Below are 22,035 nucleotides of genomic sequence, written 5' to 3'. Positions count from 1 at the left end.
CGTACACACGTGGCTCTGCTCTGTACACCTCGTACACACGCGGCTCTGCTCCGTACACCTCGTACACACGCGTCTCCGCTCATATACCTCGTACACACGTGGCTCCGCTCCGTACACCTCGTACACACGCGGCTCCGGTCCGTACACCTCGTACACACGCGGCTCTGCTCCGTACACCTAGTACACACGCGGCTCCACTCCGTACACCTCGTACACGCCCGGCTCCGCTCCGTACACACGCGGCTCCGCTCCGTACACCTCGTACACACGCGGGTCCACTTTGTACACACGCGGCTCCGCTCCGTACACCTCGTACACGCGCGGCTCCGCTCCGTACACATCGTACACACGCGGATCTGCTCCGTACACCTCGTACACACACGGCTCCGCTCCGTACACCTCTTACACACGCGGCTCCGCTTCGTACACACGCGGCTTTGCTCAGTACACCTCGTACACACGCGGCTCTGCTCCGTACACTTCGTACACACGCGGCTCCGCTCCGTACACCTCGTACACACGCGGCTCTGCTCCGTACACACGCGGCTCTGCTCCGTACACCTCGTACACACGCGGCTCTGCTCCGTACACACGCGGCTCTGCTCCGTACACATCGTACACACGCGGCTCCGCTCCGTACACCTCGTACACACGCGGTTTTGCTCCGTACACCTCGTACACACGCGGCTCCGCTCCGTACACCTCGTACACACGCGGCTCCGCTCCGTACACCTCGTACACACGCGGCTCTGCTCCGTACACCTTGTACACACTCGGCTCCGCTCCGTACACCTCGTACACACGCGGCTCTGCTCCGTACACCTTGTACACACTCGGCTCTGCTCCGTACACCTCGTACACCTGCGGCTCCGCTCCGTACGCCTCATACACACACGGCTCCGCTCCGTACACCTCGTACACACACGGCTCTGCTACGTACACCTCGTACACATGCGGCTCCGTTCCGTACACCTCGTACAAACACGGCTCTGCTCCGTACGCCTCGTACACACGCGGCTCCGCTCCGTACACCTCGTACACACGCGGCTCCGCTCCGTACACCTCGTACACACGCGGCTCCGCTCCGTACACCTCGTACACACGCGGCTCTGCTCCGTACACCTCGTACACACACGGCTCCGCTACGTATAGCTCGTACACACACGGCTCTGCTCCGTACACCTCGTACACACGCGGCTCTGCTCCGTACACCTCGTACACGCGCGGCTCTGCTCCGTACACCTCGTACACGCGCGGCTCTGCTCCGTACACCTCGTACACACATGGCTCTGCTCCGTACACTTCGTACACACGCGGCTCTGCTCCGTACACCTCGTACACACGGCTCCGCTCCGTACACCTCGTACACGCGCGGCTCCGCTCCGTACACCTCGTACACGCGCGGCTCCGCTCCGTACACCTCGTACACGCGCGGCTCCGCTCCGTACACCTCGTACACGTGCGGCTCCGCTCCGTACACATCGTACACGCGTGGCTCCGCTCCGTCCACCTCTTACACACGCGGCTCCGCTCCGTACACCTCGTACACACGCGGCTCCGCTCCGTACACCTCGTACACGCGCGGCTCCGCTCCGTACACCTCGTACACGTGCAGCTCCGCTCCGTACACCTCGTACACGCGTGGCTCCGCTCCGTACACCTCGTACACACGCGGCTCCGCTCCGTACACCTCGTACACACGCGGCTCCGCTCCGTACACCTCGTACACACACGGCTCTGCTCCGTACACCTCGTACACACACGGCTCCGCTCCGTACTCCTCGTACACGCGCGGCTCTGCTCCGTACACCTCGTACACACGCGGCTCTGCTACATCCACACTGTAAACCCCTCCTGACCCCACACATAAACTTCAGCTCATCCAGCACCATGACAACCAGCACAGCAGAGTCCTGCATCCACTGAGGCCCCTGATCATGTGACCCCTGACTCCTCCCCTCCTGTGACCTCATCACAGCTCCTGTGCGCACAGAGCAGCCATATATGTGGTGGCGGCTCTGCAGGTGGAGGTATGTGGAGACCCCATTACTGGGCGCGGGGGGTATTAACCCCTTCAGCACGGAGACTCTTTTGGGGTCTTGTGTTGCCTCTTTATAAGAACCATAAGGTTTCTATGGAGACAGGAAGGGAGGAAACGTATTGTTCTCATAGTACAGGACCCCTTTACTGGCCCCACAGTGTAATGCCCCCATTATGCCCCTTATGCAGGATGTATGAAGCCCACACAGTGTAATGCCCCCATTATGCCCCTTATGCAGGATGTTTGATGCCTCCACACAGTGTAATGCCCCCATTATGCCCCTTCTGCAGGATGTATGATGCCCCCCACACAGTGTAATGCCCCCATTATGCCCCTTATGCAGGATGTATGATGCCCCCACACAGTGTAATGCCCCTTATGCAGGATGTATGATGCCCCCATTATGCCCCTTATGCAGTATGTATGATGCCCCCACAGTGTAATGCCCCCATTATGCCCCTTATACAGGATGTATGATGCCCCCCACAGTGTAATGCCCCCATTATGCCACTTATGCAGGATGTATGATGTCCCCACACAGTGGTGTAATGCCCCCATTATGCCCCTTATGCAGGATGTATGATGCCCCCACACAGTGTAATGCCCTCATTATACCCCTTATGTAGTATATATGATGCTCCCCACACAATGTAATGCCCCTTATGCAGGATGTATGATGCCCCTTATGCAGGATGTATGATGCCCCCACAGTGTAATACCCCATTATACCCCTTATGCAGGATGTATGATGCCCCACACAGTGTAATGCCCCCATTATGTCCCTTATACAGGATGTATGATGCCCCACACAGTGTAATGCCCCCATTATGCCCCTTATGCAGGATGTATGATGCCCCCACACAGTGTAATGCCCCCATTATGCCCCTTATGCAGGATGTATGATGCCCCCACACAGTGTAATGCTCCCATTATGCCCCTTATGGAGGATGTATGATGCCCCCACACAGTATAATGCCCCCATTATGCCCCTTATGCAGTACGTATGATGCCCCCCACACAGTGTAATGCCCCCATTATGCCCCTTATGCAGGATGTATGATGCCCCACACAGTGTAATGTCCCCATTATGCCCCTTATGCAGGATGTATGATGCCCCCACACAGTATAATGCCCCCATTATGCCCCTTATGCAGGATGTATGATGCCCCCACACAGTGTAATGCCCTCATTATACCCCTTATGTAGTATATATGATGCTCCCCACACAATGTAATGCCCCTTATGCAGGATGTATGATGCCCCTTATGCAGGATGTATGATGCCCCCACAGTGTAATACCCCATTATACCCCTTATGCAGGATGTATGATGCCCCACACAGTGTAATGCCCCCATTATGTCCCTTATACAGGATGTATGATGCCCCACACAGTGTAATGCCCCCATTATGCCCCTTATGCAGGATGTATGATGCCCCCACACAGTGTAATGCCCCCATTATGCCCCTTATGCAGGATGTATGATGCCCCCACACAGTGTAATGCTCCCATTATGCCCCTTATGGAGGATGTATGATGCCCCCACACAGTATAATGCCCCCATTATGCCCCTTATGCAGTACGTATGATGCCCCCCACACAGTGTAATGCCCCCATTATGCCCCTTATGCAGGATGTATGATGCCCCACACAGTGTAATGTCCCCATTATGCCCCTTATGCAGGATGTATGATGCCCCCACACAGTATAATGCCCCCATTATGCCCCTTATTCAGGATGTATGATGCCCCCACACAGTATAATGCCCCCATTATGCCCCTTATGCAGTATGTATGATGCCCCCACACAGTATAATGTTCCCCCAGTATCGCCTGAGGTCCTGCACTTGGAATAATCCTTCTGGAATTGGTTTTCCCTCTGCCTGCTCCCCTACATGTAGACCCTCGAGCATGTATACATGCATATAGGGGATCAGGCCTTACTAGATATCGAGGCTTTGTACAGTAATATTCCGCATGAGGATGGTATCAGAGGAGTAAGACATTTCTTGAAATCGAGATCAGTAGAGTGTAGCAGACATAATGACTTCATGGAGGATCTTCTAAAATTCACTCTTACTCATAACTTCTTTCTTTTTGACAGGAAGTACTTCCACCAGCTCAGGGGTACTGCGATGGAGAGCCCCTGTGCCCCCTCGTATGCTAACCTTTTCCTATGCTGGTGGGAGGAATCCACAATATTCAGGGATGATCATACGTGGTGGCATCCATATATTGGGGTATGGTACAAATATATTGACTACATTTTAATCATCTGGTCAGAGACGAGTGAACAATCTTTTGAATTTGTCAGGGAACTCAACATCAATAGATGGGCCTGAGATTTACATCGGAGTTTAATTATAACCAGTTGACTTTCCTGGATGTACTAATCTAGATAGAATGGGATGGGACCCTAGGAACACTCAACTACCATAAACCTACTAGCACTAATAAACTATTGAAGTGGAATAGCCACCACCCCATCCCCATAAAAAGAGGAATACCCAAGGGTCAATTTTTATGGTTGAGAAGGTACTGCCATAATGTCACAGATTTTAATATACAGGCAATAGACCTGAACACCAGATTAAGGGATTATAGGGTACTCCTGGTACATTTTGGATTCCGCATCATCGTTTGCAGATAAATGGGAGAGACAGACACTCCTCCATACCTAATCAAGAGACCAAGAAAAAGATGGGATAACACAAGTAAGAAAAACTTATGACAATCAGAGTGACCTGGGATATACTTGTGGCCGACCCGGACCTGAGGGTGCTGTGTGATCTACTCCCACAATAACTTTCAGAAAGGGTTTGTAAATTAGGGACCGTTTAGTGCATAGTTTCTACAAAAAACCTGCACCCAAGGGGACTTGGCTAGATAGAAGAATCTGTGGTTTCTTTAGATGTGGAGAATGTTGTACATGTAATTGGATGAGACCATGTAAATCTTTCTCGAGTTCCTCCACGAATAAAAACTTTTTTCAGAGGGGTTATTCCAACTGTAAAACCTCAGGACTTGTATATATGGCCACATGCACCTGCCCCCTAGATTATGTAGGCAACATCTAAGCAAATAAGAAGAAAGGATAGCACTCACCGGTCCATAAAACGTGCTCCTTTATTGTATCACTTTAAAAGCAACATGCGGGCTAGACAGCTGTACACTATTCCTGGACCAATTTTCTTCCCCGTACAAAGGTGCCGGTTCTTGTTTTCTTTTTTGTGTTTGGACAGATTATGCAGGCAAGACTAAGAGGGAGTCTAGGAGAAGTGTGGGGGGGGCATTTGGGCGAAATACACCATGGTCAGGACACCCGATTAGCGAGACACATGAATAGTGTACATCGAGGTGAAACCAGAGACATCTCCTTTTGTATCATTGAGGTGGTTAAACCCAATGTGAGAGGAGGTGATCACAATAGATGTATCCTCCAAAAAGGAAAGTGAGTGGATTTCCATACTGGATTCACGAGCCCCTAAGGGACTGAATGAGCTAATTTCCTATGCTTGTTTTGTGTGAATACAGCCCCATTCTGGATTACATTTTTGGATTTTATACTCTACCCATTGCTACTCCGTTCCCAGTGATTGGGGTTCACATATTATTGCACTTCATCGAGATATCTGAGCTTCTATATCAGAATTATTTCTTATCAGTTATATCCTACATATACTATTTAGTAACTAACAAGTCTGGTGATCCTTGTGTATCTCTATGCAATAGGGGACAAATTTGATCATTTCGGAATATACTGTGGGCCACCATCCCATATTTTATGTAGTGATAAAGTAGATCTACATGCCTATTGCATGATGGGAGGATGTTCAATACTTGTTTTTAGTCTCCCATAATGCTGATCTCAGAGCTAGGATTTTTCTATGTTGGTGGTATACAATCCAATATCATATGCGTGAAACACATGCTTCCGGACATGCGCATTCGCAGATAGGAGACTGTGATGCACTCCGGCATGGAACGCACATGTCCGGGCACATTTGAGATTCTTCCGGCCTGTTGTTTTGTGCTGAATTATGGGGAATACTTGAGAATTTATTTTTGTTCCATCTGTCATTAGTCGATCCCACTGATACATCAGATAAGTCCTCAGAGAATTATAATTAGAGGAACCCATGGACACATTGGGATTTGTGAAGCTGACCTCCACTCTCCTCTATTTCCTTTGCTCTTGGTAGCTCTTGGTTTGTTTCATTTCCATGTGTAAATTGAATTTGACTCGTTGTCTTTGATATCTCTTTCAAACTTAGTTTTTTTGATGTCTGAGATAGCATCCTCCAGACTTTGTAAATTCTTTTGCATATTTTGTTTGAGTTTTGTATCCAAAAAGGCTTCTACACCAGATCTGGGCAACGTGCGGCCCGCGGGCCACATCTGGCCCTCTGGCTGTTCCAGTCCGGCCTGCGGACCGAGACAGCCGAAGGGCTGATAACAGTGGCCCACGGGCCGCACTGCACCGCACGCCGTCACCGCTCGCCTGCACACCGTCACCGCTTTCTCAATCCGTGGTCTCAATCCGCGGTGAATGCATTGGTGGAGGAGGGGCCGCCACTTCCCTCTTCCACCAATCAGCGTTAGAAACAGCTGACACAATGGCATCAGCCTGCACACTGTGGAGAGTCAGTGCATCAGAGACAGGAGCGTAGGGAAACGGGGAGTGAAGTAAGTATATGCTGGACACAGGTGGGGCTTTAATGCTGGACACAGGGACGGTTTTGCTTTGATGCTGGACACAGGGGGGCTTTAATGCTGGACACAAGAGATGCTTTAATGCTGGACACAGGGGGGGCTCTCATGTTGGACACGGGGGCTCTCATGCTGTACATAGTGGGGCTCTCATGCTGTACATAGTGGGGCTCTCATGCTGGACATAGTGGGGGGCTCTCATGCTGGACACAGGGGGGGCTCTCATGCTGGACACAGGGGGGGCTCTCATGCTGGAAACAGGGGGCTCTCATGCTGGACACAGGGGGCTCTCATGCTGGGCACTAGGGAGGGTTGTCATGCTGGACACAGGGGGGGCTCTCATGCTGGACACAGGGGGGGCTCTCATGCTGGACACAGGGGGGGCTCTCATGCTGGACACAGGGGGGGCTCTCATGCTGGACACAGGGGGGGCTCTCATGCTGGACACAGGGGGGGCTCTCATGCTGGACACTAGGGAGGGCTGTCAGGCTGGACACAGGGGGGCTCTCATGCTGGACATGGGGGGCTCTCATGCTGGACATGGGGGGCTTTAATGCTAGACACTGGGGCTTTAATGCTGGACACTGGGGGGCTGTCATGCTGGACACTTGGAAGGGCTGTCATGCTGGACATGAGGAGGCTCTCGAGCTCTCATACTGGACATGGGGGGCTGTGTGGAGCTCATGGTGGACACAGGAGAGCTGTGTGGTGCTCATGCTGGACACGGGAGGACTGTGTGTGGCTCATACTGGACATGGGGGGGGCTGTGTGGGGCTCATGCTGGACATGGGGGGGCTGTGTGGGGCTCATGCTGGACTTGGGGGCTGTGTGGGGCTCATGCTGGACATGGGGGGCTGTGTGGGGCTCATGCTGGACATGGGGGGGCTGTGTGGGGCTCATGCTGGACATGGGGGGCTTTGTGGGGCTCATGCTGGACATGGGGAGGCTGTGTGGGGCTCATGCTCATGTTAATATTAATATTGAGCAGAATTAATTTCAGCCTATTGGTTCGGCCCTCCCCAACAGTCACGGTCTCTCATGTGGCCCCTCGGGAAAATTAATTGCCCACCCCTGTTCTACACTCTGCGGAAAACTTTCCCTAGTTTTTTTTCAAGAAACAAATATCAAACGCAATGTGACTTGATTATCCTTTATAAATTTATCTTTATTAAGTTTTGAACAGGAAATACAAATACAAACACCGGGTACTAGTTGTGCAACAAGTAGTAGGTCAAACATGACCCCATAACAATAACCAGTATTTCCAAAACATTTGAAAACAAAATGAAAGAAGTTAACACAATCCAAAGTAGAGTCGCTGGTAGAACATTGGTTCAATGTGTTTTAGGATATACCAGCGTGGTGACTCAGACTTAAATATTAAGTCATTACATATTCATGTGGTTTAACAAATAAGGGCTATAAAAGGAAAAAATGAGTAGTTAAAACCAAAAACACAAATACACACAAAGACAAAGGGAAGTGGGGGAAGGTATGTATGGGTAAAAGGGTTAGGGTAACTTCAGAGAGGCTCCTGAAGTATAGACTTAGCTTTCCCCTATGAGGTCAAGGTAATCAGCGGAAGATTTAAACTCCAGTAGAACCATGTTTTATAAAATTTATCATGGAAGTTACTGATCGTGGAGGTGAGCTCCTCCGTTAACATAATCTCATTTATTTTGGAGAACCATAGTGAGATTGTCGCATAGTGTTACTTTTCCATAGAGAGGGAATACATGCTCTAGCAGACGTGATCAAGAGTCTCAGTATCAAATTTTTATATGTTTTTAAAGGGATGTTGCTGTGATGGAGAAGGACGAAAGCTGGGTCATGTCTTGCTCCATCCACGTCACGTTACAACACAAACTGTCCAGGAGTTTGCGGAACCTCATCAGTAGCATGCCCAGGCGTTGTAGGGAGGTTATACAGGCACGTGGAGGCCACACACAATACTGAGTCTCATTTTTGACTTGTTTTAAGGACATTACATCAAAGTTGGATCTGTTATGAACTGCTACAAACACTAAGGAAAAGAAAGGAAAACTGTCCCTACAATAGGACTAAGCTGATTCCCTACGATGCAGCGGGGGACCTGTTCCTTGTGAACAGGCCCCCCTAAGTCCTCGGCTAGTCTGAACGCAGACCTATAGATATAAGGGAGGTGTCCCTACAAGAACTAAGGACTGGGATATAGTTGGACACCTCCTAGCAGAAATTGTAGCAGAGCAAAGACAAACAAAAGTACAAGTGGTCAAAGACCAAGCAAACTACAGAGTAAGGTACAAAGCACCTGGCTAGCTTAAGAGTAAATGTAACACTGAAGTCCAGGAGGGTGGAGCTGGATTATATAGGCAAAAAGTCATGTGACCAGCAAAATAGAAAAAAGTAACAGGAGGGTTCTAACAGTACCCCCTCTTCTATGAGGATCCTCCGGATCCTCCAGGCCCAGGTCTATCAGGAAACCTCCTGTGAAACGCTCCGACAAGTCTAGGAGCAGAGACATCATCCGCCCTTACCCAGGAGTTATCCTCGGGACCGAAACCTTTCCAAGCGACGAGATACTGCAATCTCCCTCTATGCTATCTAGAATTAAGAATGCGAGAAATTTCATATTCACCGTCTGCCTCCACCGGAGGAACAGAAACAGTGGCGTCCCTATCAGAAACATCAGCTTTTTTCAATAAGGAAACATGAAACACCGGATTAATCTTCCAGGAGGTAGGAACCTCCAACCTAACAGCAGATTGGTTAACTACCTGAAGCACCTTAAACGGACCTACAAACTTCGGGCCCAATTTCTTAGAAGGAATCCTCAACCGCAGATTCCTAGAGGACAACCAAACCATGTCACCAACAGTAAACAAAACCTCTTGACGTTTCCTGTCAAAGTACCTCTTGGATTTTTTGTTAGCCTCTTGAAGGTTACGACGTACATCAGTCCAAACTCTCTCCAAATCACCGGAAAAATTCTCCTCCTCCAGCACAGCCGATACCAATTTGGAGAATGACCCAAACGACGGATGTCTCCCAGTACAACAAAAAAAAGGAGAACACCCAGCAGAAGAGAATGTATGGTTGTTAAGAGCAAATTCAGCCAGTGGCAGAAACTCAGACCACCCCTCTTGATTGTCAGCCACAAAACAACGCAAAAGTTATGGGCCCCAATATATAGAAAGGATATAAATGAGCTTGAAAAGGTACAAAGGAGGGCAACAAAATTAATAAAGGGAATGGAGGGACTGCAATACCCAGAGAGGTTGGCAAAACTAGGACTATTCAGCCTGGAAAAGAGAAGGTTGAGGGGGGACATAATAAATGTGTACAAATATGTTAGGGGACAGTATAGAGATCTTGCCCGGGATTTTTTCAAAATGAGGGATATTACGGTAACAAGAGGGCATTCACTAAGACTGGAAGAGAAAAGGTTTCAGCACCAGCATAGGAAGGGGTTCTTTACGGTAAGAGCTGTGAGAATATGGAATTCACTGAGTGAGGAGACGGTAATGTCGGATTCACTAAACCAGTTCTAGTGGGGACTGGATGCATTTCTAGATACCAGGCAGATTTCAGCATATACTTAAAAATAAAATAGTAGGTTGATACAGGGATTTATTCTGGCTGCTGGTTTCAGAGTCAGGAGGGAATTTTTCCTCAGGTGAAGATTGGCTAAATCATTTGGGGTTTTTGCCTTCCTCTGGATCAACTTTAGCAATTACAGAACTAACAGGTCGAACTTGATGGACGCAAGTCTTTATTCGGCTTTACTAACTATGTAACTATATGTAACTGTTCAACATCCTGGTTCTTTCTTTCTGTCTGTCCATTAGACTCAGGATGATAACCAGATGAAAATGACAAATGTACTCCCAACCTGTCACAAAAGGCATGCCAAAAACGAGCCACGAACTGAGGTCCCCTATCGGAAACAATGTCGGTAGGAACGCCATGGAGCCTGACAATTTCTTTCACAAAAGCCTTAGCGAGTGTCTTGGCGCAGGGCAGTTTGATGAAGGGAACCAAGTGACACATCTTGCTAAAACGGTCCACGACCACCCAGATAACAGTGAAACCCTCAGAGGCAGGAAGGTCAGTAATAAAATCCATAGCAAGATGCGTCCAAGGTGCACTAGGAACCTCCAGAGGGCAAAGCAACCCCGCAGCAGGAGCATGTGAAGACTTAGATCTAGCACACACAGTACATTGACGCACCCACTTAATGACTTCCTTCTGCCACCCAGGCCACCAAAAACTGCGACCTACAAGTCTCTTAGTCTCCGAAATTCCTGGATGACCTGCCAACAGAGACTCGTGACACTCCACAAACAAATCTCTCCTAAAGTTCTTAGGCACAAACAACCTCCCATGGGGAGTGTTAGATGGGGCATCCTCCTGGGCTTTCAGAATCCCATCTTCCAAAACGGAGTCCAATGATGCTATCACAACACCTTCCTGTAAAATGCTCTCCTCCTCCTCGGTACCAACCATGGGAGAAAAACTGCGAGATAAAGCATCAGCTTTTACATTCTTGGTACCCGGGATGTAAGTAACAGAAAAATTAAACCGCAAAAAAAAAGTGCCCACCTAGCTTGACGGGCATTCAAGCGCTTGGCAGCATCAAGATAGATCAGATTCTTATGATCAGTAAAAACCTGAATGGGAAATTTAGCTCCTTCCAAGAGATGACGCCAATGTTCAAATGCGAGTTTAATCGCCAGCAATTCCCGATTACCGACATCTTAATTAAGTTCGGTCTCAGAAATTTTTTTTGAAAAAAAAAAAAGCAAAGGGATGTACTCCATCCTTGTTTTCCTGAGACAAAACAGCACCGACCCCCACCGAAGAAGCATCATCCTCGACCAAGAAAGGCTTGGTCTCATCAGGCTGCATAAGGATGGGGGCAGAACTGAACCTCTCCTTGAGATACACAAAAGCTTCAATGGCCTCAGTAGTCCACTGGACAGTATTCGCACCTTTCCTGGTGAGATCGGTCAGCGGCTTAACAATTATAGAAAAATTCTTAATGAATTTTCTGTAATAATTGGCAAAACCCAAAAATCTCTGTATTGGTTTTAAACCAATAGGCCTAGGCCATTCCTGCACCGCCTGAACCTTCACCGGGTCCATCTCAAAGCCCTCGCTGGAGATAATGTAGCCCAAAAAACTAATTCTCTGCACAGCGAACTCACATTTCTCCAGCTTAGCAAAAAGTGAATTGTCGCTTAACAACTGCAATACCTCACGTACGCTTAAGAGTAAATGTAACACTGTAGTCCAGCAAGGCCAGGAGGGCGGAGCTGGATTATATAGGCGAAAAGTCATGTGACCAGCAAAATAGAAAAAAGTAACAGGAGGGTTCTAACAGGATCAGCCTGTAGTGTGTTTTTCCACTTTAATTTTGGGGGTGACTCAAAATCCAGGCCTCCATTGGTTAATAAATTTGATTTCCTTTGATAATTTTTGTGTGATTTTGTAGTCAGCACATTCAACTTTGTACAGAACAAAGTATTCAATGAGAATATTTCATTGATTCAGATCTAGGATGTGTTATTTGAGTGTTCCCTTTATTTTTTTGAGCAGTGCATTTAATAGAATGTATAGAGAGTAAACTAAAATATGTGGGATGCACGTCAGAGTCGCAAAAAAAATGTATTAGAAGACATTTATCTGACGCAATCAATCCCACAACATTAAACGTTTGTGGTTTCAAGACGCTTCACCATGACATATGATTCAAGCCGTGTTAGTTTCCTTGATACCGTGGTGATCAAGGATACACAGGGCCACCTAACAACTGACCTCTATTCTAAGCCCACCGATCGCAATGGCCTATTACACTTTTCTAGCAATCATCCAAGGTCGATGAAGAAATCTATACCTACATCACGATTTCAGAGGGTCAAACGGATTGTGTCCAGTGAAACTATCCACAATCAGAGGTTACAAGAAATGTCGACCAAATTCACTGAACGAGGCTATCCACCTAGCTTCTTGCATCCCCAGGCGTCGAATTCCAGAACTGATCGTCCAAACACTAAGGACAGAATCCCTTTCGTTCACACGTTACACCCCTTCGCCTACATCTTACATAAAACCATTAGGAAACACAGGAACATCTTACAAACCGGCTATCCCACGATCCCTGCGTTCCAACAACCCTTCCTACCGTGTTTTATAAGAGCAACCAATATTAGAGACTCCCTAGTACGTGCCGATTTGGGCGCAGTGCACCAAGGTCCTAAACAATGGTTTTTGCAGAATCCCAAAATGGGCACATTCCCATCTCTCCAATGTCGTCAATGCAACAATGTCCTCAGGGGTAGCATTGTTCATCACCCACAAACTGGCAAAATATGCAACATCAAAAGGTACTTTACATGTGACAGTTCATATGTGGTATATCTTATTAAATGTCCATTCGGCCGAATCTATGTGGGGGAGACGGCACAGCCCATAAGGGATAGGATTTCAAAGCACAAGTCCACAATTTGGTGCAAAAACCTAATGTTACCCATTCCCCAACAGTTTTTCATGGCAGGACATAGTATTTCTCAATTCAAGTACCAGGTATTGGAACAAGTTTTGACACCACGTCGGGGGAGCGACTGAGTGAGCCTTCTCAAACGTACAGAAGCCTACTGGATTCATGAATTACAGTCCTTAGAGCCGAAAGGCCTTAATAGGGACTATGACCTACTGGCTTTTTATATAAGTTTTTTTTATGTTTGGAGTTTGGTTCTCATTGAACAATTGGTATAGAGAAACTTGTCACCCAGGGATCTTATGTGACCCTATGTTGAAATGTATTTGACATTTGGAAATGTGGTCTTCAATTTGAATAGGTCAATAATATACATTATTGATCTCCATATCCTACTCCTATATTGTCTCCTTTATTGCAGATTATTCCTCTCTGGCACACTCTTGTCCCCCCTCCTGGATCCTTCTCCACTCCAACAAAGGCTCTGGCTCATGCCCATTGGGTCTTATGCTCTATACTGGTGGAACGCACGTTCTCTCTCCCTGGCACTCAAACTTCCGGCTCACTGGAACGCATTTACACCAGCCAGCGGATCGCACAGCTTCCTGGGAGCAGCGCGTCACTTCAGGTGATGTCACACGTGCACTTCCGGAGTTCACACTACACAACACTGCGGGATTGGCGGTGATTGGTCAGCCGATACCATCCTGCCCCTGACAACTCTCACAGCACGAGGAACTAGCGGTGGACACTGCGTTCCTCTAACCCACTACATGCAGTACCACCTTATAACCAGGAACTAGGGGTCACAGGTATGCTACGTCCAGCTCTAATCGGTCTATCTCTGCCTCCACAGTCCCTCTCAGCTGTTAACTCTGAGTCTCCCACTCTCTGCTCTTTTCTGCAGACCCAAGCAACCAGTGTCACCATATCTCCACACTTTTGAATTCCTACCTTTGAATACCATCCAGCAGTCTAGTAGGTGTCACCTCTCTTCAATTTGTATATATATTTGCTCTATACTATGATGTTGTATCCGCATTAATGGGGTTTGACGAAATATTATACACTGTTTAAGAGGGGTTTGGGAGAAATTGTTAATATTTTCTCAATATTTCCCTGACAGTGTGTCTATGAGAAACGTATTCAGCTGCAGACTCCAAGGAAGAAACTGCTTGTTGTCTGTGTCCTAAAATATATAGGTTTTATTACTAGATGTAAAGAAGAAAACGAAATACTGTCAAATAATAAATCTCCTTATATGTTTCCTCTCATTATCTCCAATAGATGTATTATTACACAGGATTTTTATGATGTTCCATCAACTTATCTTTTTCTCCTTCCGGTCTCTACAATATCGGATCCTCCTCAGTGGAGATCTTCTATATAAGAAAATTTTTCTGATTTACCCATCAAAGATGGAAATGGACAGAGACAAGATGGCAGAGAGGATATTACACCTCACCCTAGAGATCCTCTTCCGGCTTACTGGAGAGGTGAGAGATTCTGATGACATCACATTACATCATTCTTATCTATGGGAATAACAGATGGACAGAACTGGAGAGGTGAGGACTCTGGAAATGTCTGGAGTGAGATTTATTAATGTGTCTCTCCATAACCAGAGATTAATCACAGGACCTCCACCTCACCCCCTGATACATGAGGACATCAATGACCAGATCCTAGAACTCGCCTACAAGATGATTGAGCTGCTGACTGGAGAGGTGACACTGCTGGGAGATTATACAGTAACGCTATGAAGGGATCGGGGGGATGACTGTATCATTGTGTGTGTCAGGTTCCTATAAGGTGTCAGGATGTCGCTGTCTATTTCTCCATGGAGGAGTGGGAGTATTTAGAAGGACACAAAGATCTGTACAGGGACTTCATGATGGAGGTTCCCCAGCCCCTCACATCACCAGGTAATAGACAGGACTAAATACACACGGCCTATAATTATCTGTATGTAAAGAATGAATTCAGTCCCTGTATGTGTTTCCTCCAGATCTATCCAGTAAGAGGACAACACCAGAGAGATGTCCCCGTCCTCTTCTTCCACAGGACTGTAAACAAGAAGATCCCAATGTCCCTCAGGATCATCAGGTAGATGGAGAGAAGGTGTCATGAGATCTCCCCTATGATGTGTAGACGGCTGTGATGGTCTTGTCCTCAGTCTTGTTTTATCCGCCATTATTATGTTTTATATTTGTGTAATGAGAACGGTGGAGATGGCAGGATTAGAGCTGATCATAGATGTGACTTCTCCATCTGTCTTTGACTTTTATAATATTTATTTGTTTAAGGGTGAAGATCTGACCCGTATTAATACTACAGAGACATATGTGAGGGGTGATGAGCGGTGTAAAGAGGAGATTCCTACATATGACTACCCAGGTGAGTAGTGACCACTAAATGCAGAGAAGTTACAGATTCTTCTCAGTCACCGGGTGTGACTGCTTTATCGGTGGTGTAGTCCGGCCGAATCACAATCTTGTGGTCACCATTTTGCTGCTAGATCACAACATTCTCCTCCGTCCGAAAATGTTCAGAATACTTTGGGAAATTGTGAAAGCCCTTTTCTATAGAACTTACAACCTGGAGGATCCATCTCCCCCTGGGATTAGATGATGCTGACCGTTACCTGCCCATGTCTATGTCTGTAAACTACAAAGCTAAATGACAGCGTGCGTAGAATGTGCAGATGATCAGACCCCATTTTTCAAATCTGACGTGTGTCACTTTATGTGGTGAAAACTTTGAAATTTTTCACAAAGGATAATAAGAAACAAATGGACCTTACAAATTATTTTCCAACTTCTTTTGAATTTGACAATACCCTATATACGGTTGTACACTACTGTCTGGGCACATGGCAGGTTAAGAAGGGAAGGAGCGCCATTTAGCTATTAGGAATGCAGATTTTGCTGGAATAGTTCCCAGACACAATGTATTGGGGGCGCTGTTCATGGTCACCTGGAAGCTCAAAAGATGGTTACCACGAAGAGGCTTGCCTTATCTACCCCGTTTACATATTTCACAAATTACTTTCCTCATCACCCTTTAACCCCTCTACATAGATCTGGACTTACACAGAGACCCCTAGGCTTGGGCCATGGTGTTACCTGCTGTTCTGTGGAGTGAGATGGGAAGAAGAATAGTCAGGTAGCCGGGTCAGAAGAGGGCAGAAAAAATACAAAATCAGAAGACACAAGAGTAGTCAGTAAATGGGCCGGGATCACAACAGGAAACAAATACACAAGAAGGGAGCTGAGCACAGAGGACTGAACCAGAGGAGAACAAGGCTGGATCTGGCAGCTTCCGGCAATATGCTTCCAGCTTTAGTAGGGTGTGATGCTCTCCAAATGGCTAAAGCAGGGAGCAGATTACTCCAGCTGGATAGCACAGACACCCACACTGCAAAACTGGATGGTACTACTGGTCCCAGCAACCCTAATCTTAGTGGCTGGACAGAGCCTGCAGCACCCAGAGCTTCTGGTTTTGACGTCTCTTCCATTACCAGCGCTGCCCGCAGAATGAATAAGGCGGCTCCTGGTGACAGAAGCAAACATCACACAAGTCGAAGCAGGAGAAGTAGACGTCCCAGAGGAGATGGGACACATCCTTTGCAGAAGCCCTAATATGACAAAATGGCAGAAAACCAGAGCAGTAGAAATCCCCATAAAGTGACTCCATTTTGGAAATTATAACCCTCAGTGAATTAATCTATAGGAGAAGTGACTATTTTGACTCTCACAGTCACTCTCCAGAAATTAGTATACAGTGGATGTTGGAGAGTGAAATTACAAATATGCCATTTTATTACCCAACACATAGTGTGCCCAGATAGTGCTCCAGGAGACACACACCATAAATTAAGTGGGTTCTTCTCATTATAGTAATGCCAAATACATGGATGCTAAATGTGACTTAGGCACATAAACTACTGCAAATCTCAGTGAGGGGGAGATCTGACATTGGGAGAGTGGATATTGCTGGATTGGTTTATGGAAGCCATGTTGCTTTTCAAGAGCCTTTGAGCCACTAATAATGTGGAAACCTCTGGTTTTCCACTGAAAGATGATGGACCTGAGTGGGGACTTGTTTTTTGTCAAATAAGTAGAAGGTTTTATTGGTATTATTTTTGCCTACATATCATCATTTGGTGGCTTTTTATTCCATATTTGGGAGGCAGAATTGAAAATCAGTTGAACACCACGCTCTACTGGTTCATCCTATGAGGTTTTCTATTAGACAGTCATTGTCCTGGTGAATAAGTGATTTTTTTTATATAACTTGCCTTTTTTACAGACAGTTTAAGTAGAAATGTTCAAAAATATAAAATTGAAGGATTTTTTATTAAAAATAATAATTGGTTTTATTCTTGGCAGATGACTGTACCAGGAGATCTGAGGGGCAGTTGACATCTTCAATTTTCAAATCAGATAATTTTCAGATCCCACAGGATACAATTGAAGTGAATGCTATTGCTCCAGATATACCATCATCCCTTCACAGCAAAGATCTGTCATCTGATTCTTTGAAACAGGTCCTGTCTTCTGATTCATTACTGACTACTAAGGAAAATCAAAGTCACAAAATAAGCATTAAAAAACAAACTGCTTCTAATGCAAAGAAGCCATTTTCACATTCAGAATATGGAAATAGTTTTCCTCTTAAAAAGTCTTTTCTTAAACCTCAAAAAATTCACACAGCGAAGAATAGATTTTCTTGTTCCAAGTGTGGAAGATGTTTTAATCAGAAATCAGATCTTGTTAGGCACCAGAGAACTCACACAGGGGAGAAGCCATTTTCATGTTCAGATTGTGGAAAATGTTTTACAGAGAAATCAAATCTTATCGCACATCAGAGAACTCACACAGGAGAAAAGCCATTTTCCTGTTCAGAATGTGGGAAATGTTTTACAGCGAAATCAACTCTTACCAAACATCACAAAACTCACACAGGGGAGAAGCCTTTTCCATGTTCAGAATGTGAGAAATGTTTTTCAGAGAAATCAAATCTTATCGCACATCAGAGAACTCACACAGGGGAGAAGCCATTTTCATGTTCAGAATGTGGGAAATCTTTTGCAAAGAAATCAAATCTTATCAAACATCAGAGAACTCACACAGGGGAGAAGCCTTTTCCATGTTCAGAATGTGGAAAATGTTTTAACCATAAATGTAGTTTTCTTAAGCACCAGAGAACCCACATAGGGGAGAAGCCTTTTTCATGTTCAGATTGTGAAAAATGTTTTGGACACAAATCATATCTTAATAAACATCAGAGAACTCACACAGGAGAAAAGCCATTTTCCTGTTCAGAATGTGGGAAATGTTTTACAGAGAAATCAAATCTTATCGCACATGAGAGAACTCACACAGGGGAGAAGCCATTTTCCTGTTCAGAATGTGGGAAATGTTTTACAGAGAAATCAAATCTTATCACACATGAGAGAACTCACACAGGGGAGAAGCCATTTTCCTGTTCAGAATGTGGGAAATGTTTTACAGAGAAATCAAATCTTATCGCACATGAGAGAATTCACACGAGGGAGAAGCCTTTTTCATGTTCAGAATGTGGAAAATGTTTTACAAAGAAATCAATTCTTATCAAACCTCAGAGAACTCACACAGGGGAGAAGCCTTTTTCATATTCAGAATGTGGGAAATGTTTTAACCAGAAATCGGATATTGATAAGCACCAGAGAACTCGCACAGGGGAGAAGCCTTTTTCATGTTCAAAATGTGGGAAATGTTTTAAACAGAAAGCGCATCTTGATAACCACCGGAGAACCCACATAGGGGAGAATGCTGCAACTACACCCAACTAGTCTCTATACAGAGTAGAAAGGCCCTAGCTGCACAACTAAAAATGCCACCACACACCTAACTAACTAATAAGCCGTTGAGGAGTTTCTCATACCTCCTGAGGAACCAGAGAGGAGGCTGCAACACACTATCAACAAGGGGAAAGGAAAGTATGAAGTAAAATATGAAAACTCTGAATCAGAAACAAAAACACATTCATATAGGGCAAAGAAGGCAAGGTAAGGAGAACCAAAAATAAAAGGAACAAGTATAATCTGCCAGAAACCAAACATTGTTAGAATGAAAAGATACTGGGAGGGAAAGCAAACTGACCGGGAGGATAGTTCCACCTTTGTGGTGAAACTTACAAAATTCATCCTGACCAACTTTAAATGTAAACCTGTCCGTTTATAATGACCATGGACAAGATAAAGATTCCCAACTCACATCAGGACCACAGGATCCCAGGTACTTTCAGCTGCATCACAACTAATGTAATGTACTTAATTATATGTAGCAAATGTCCAACTGGGGGTCGGTATGTAGGGGAGACAAGGCAAAAACTTAAAACTAGGATGAATTCTCATCGCCACACAATAAAAGAAAAAAAGAATAGATCTACTTGTGTCCACACATATTTACGGCCACAACTGTTTCTCCCTCTCCCATACTGATAGTTCTGCTTCACGTCACTTGTCTTATCTATTGCATTATTCCTATGCCCTGTTGTGTATAAATATGTGACTCTTCAGATTTTGTGTTATACTATGTCTGCTGAAGAGATCTGAGTAGTCTCGAAAGCTTACTGACTAATGGCTAACTGAAAAGATGGAATCAACCACTGAGGACTTTCAAATTTTAATGTTTTTCTCCAAACAGCAATTTTAAGATCTCTCCACAGGTGTTCAATGGGATTTAGACCCAGACTCATTGCTAGTCAGAACTGTCCAGCACTTTGTTTCCATCCATTTTCTGGGTGCTTCTTGAAGTATATTTGGGGTCATTGTCATGCTGGAAGACCCATGACCTAGGACGCAAACCCAGCTTTCTGACACTAGGCACTACATTGTGCCCCAAAATCCTTTGCTAATCTTCAGATTTCATGATTCCTTGCACACAGTCAGAGGCAGCAAAACAACCCCTAAACCTCTTTGAAGCTCCACCATATTTGACTGTATGTGTTGTAAATTTATTGATTATGTTGCGCACCTTGGACATAGGAATATCCGGATCTCTAAAGATGGACTTATAACCTTGAAATTATTGATATTTTTCAACAATTTTGGTTCTCAAGTTCTCAGACAGTTCTCCTTCTTCTGTTTTCTCCATGCTTAGTGTGCCACACATTTGCACACAATGCAAAGATAGAATCAACTTCTCCCTTTTTTATCTGGTTTTAGTTGTGATTTTCATATTACCCACACCTGTTACTTGCCACAATTGCGTTTGAACAAGCTTCACATGCTTGAAACAAAGTTGTTTACCCACAATTTTGGCTAGGTGTCAATAATTTTGTCCGACCTATTTTATGTGGTTTTGTTTGAAATTATGTTCAATTTGCCTTTTTTTTCTGTGTTTTCTTGTGTTGTTCCAATACACACAAAGGAAATAAACGTGTATAACAAAACATGTAATTGCAATAATTTTCTGGGAGAATTACTTCATTTTCTGGAACAATTTCAAGGGAGCCAACAGTTTTGACTATGACTTGTTTTTGTTGCCTTTTTAATTTGTTGCAGCATATCATCCTCTTCATGTTCAGCTATATTAGGAAGCTTGTAACAAAGTCCAATTATCAGCTTTCCATTATTGCCATTTCCATGTACTTTACCCATACTGATTTTACATCAGGGATGTAAAGCTCAAAACATGCAGAGGGCCAAAATGAAAAACTTGGACAAAGTTGTGGACCAACCAGTATACAGTATAATGGGCCCCACATAGTCCTCCATACAGAATAATGGGCCCCACAAAGTCATCCATTCAGTATGATTGGCCCCACATAGCTTTCCATACAGTAAAATGGGCCCCACAAAGTCCTCCATGCAGAATAATGGCCCCACATAGGTGTGGTGGTTCTGGTGTCGTGAGTCAAATATAATCACCAAGAGTTGGGCATGTGTGCTGTACATTGTCGAAGCTGCCCCCCATGTCGTCATTGAGCTTGAGGTCTTAAGTTGGTTTTAACGAAAATACACACCCATCTACCTATTTTTCTTTCCTATCCGTTTTAATGTAGTGTAACCCTCTATGTTTGTCACCCAGTCATGGCTTTCATCCAACCAGGTTTCTGTAATCTGTGGCTGACCTAAGAGTCTCTGATTCATTCATTTTGTTTTCAAGACTTCTTTCATTTGCCTGCAGACATTTAATACTATTAGCACATTTATTACTGCTACTCGCCTCCTTAATTTCCTTGAATGTCTCACTCTCTGTCTACTCTATCCCCTTATTTGCACGGCTACCCTCCCTCCCCCAGATCCTAGGTTGAAAGCTCCTCCATCCATCTGACCATTTTTTTCCCCAGCACATCTGCATTCTCCCCATTGAGGTGCAGCCTGTAGCCGACAGAGAAGTCAGCCCAGTTCTCCATGAACCCAAACCCTTTCTTCCTGACAATTATCTCCTTAAGTTCCCGCTGACTTTCTAGTGACGTAGTGGAATCAGCAGTATTTCTGAAGACACCACCTGTACTTCAGCTTCTCTCCTAATTCCCTGTAATCATTTTGAAAGACCTTTCACCTCCCTCTAACTTTGTCATTGGTACCAACGTGTACCATGACTACTGGGTTTTCCCCAGTCCCACCCAATAATCTGTATCTGATCGCATGAAGATCCCCCTGTTAGTGGCACACAAAATGTGTGTGTTTCGTCTTAGTTGTCTGCCACCAAATTGTATATAGGATCTATTTGTCGGAGAAATCACAAATGAACACTGAGTAGTGTCTCAAATAGGCTTTTTATAGGAAAAATCAGGAACCTTTCCACACATTACC

The 22,035-nt window shown here is 45.5% G+C and overlaps 2 protein-coding genes across 3 annotated transcripts in view; one reads left to right on the top strand and one right to left on the bottom strand.

Annotated features, from left to right (window-relative positions):
- Positions 1 to 22,035, bottom strand: part of LOC141182798 (gastrula zinc finger protein XlCGF66.1-like) — a 362,704-nt gene that overhangs the window by 310,861 nt on the left and 29,808 nt on the right. The window lies entirely within an intron of this gene.
- On the top strand, positions 1,947 to 20,386 carry LOC141182790 (uncharacterized). Of its 2 annotated transcripts, none has more exons than XM_073660896.1 (9): positions 1,947 to 2,030; positions 13,648 to 14,038; positions 14,134 to 14,204; positions 14,599 to 14,722; positions 14,852 to 14,953; positions 15,028 to 15,151; positions 15,235 to 15,332; positions 15,533 to 15,623; positions 17,618 to 20,386. In XM_073660896.1, exons 4-9 carry the CDS (start codon positions 14,645 to 14,647, stop codon positions 19,060 to 19,062), a joined length of 1,938 nt encoding a protein of 645 aa, XP_073516997.1. In that variant the 5' UTR covers positions 1,947 to 2,030; positions 13,648 to 14,038; positions 14,134 to 14,204; positions 14,599 to 14,644; the 3' UTR covers positions 19,063 to 20,386. The 2 variants fall into 2 exon arrangements, with proteins under 2 accessions (XP_073516997.1, XP_073516996.1); XM_073660895.1 differs by having other exon boundaries at positions 14,514 to 14,722.

Source organism: Phyllobates terribilis, unplaced genomic scaffold, assembly GCF_046119375.1.
Source record: "Phyllobates terribilis strain yellow unplaced genomic scaffold, ASM4611937v1 Scaffold_36__1_contigs__length_13169755, whole genome shotgun sequence".
Taxonomy (NCBI): Eukaryota; Metazoa; Chordata; class Amphibia; order Anura; family Dendrobatidae; genus Phyllobates; species Phyllobates terribilis.
This window is presented reverse-complemented; position numbering and strand designations above follow the sequence as displayed.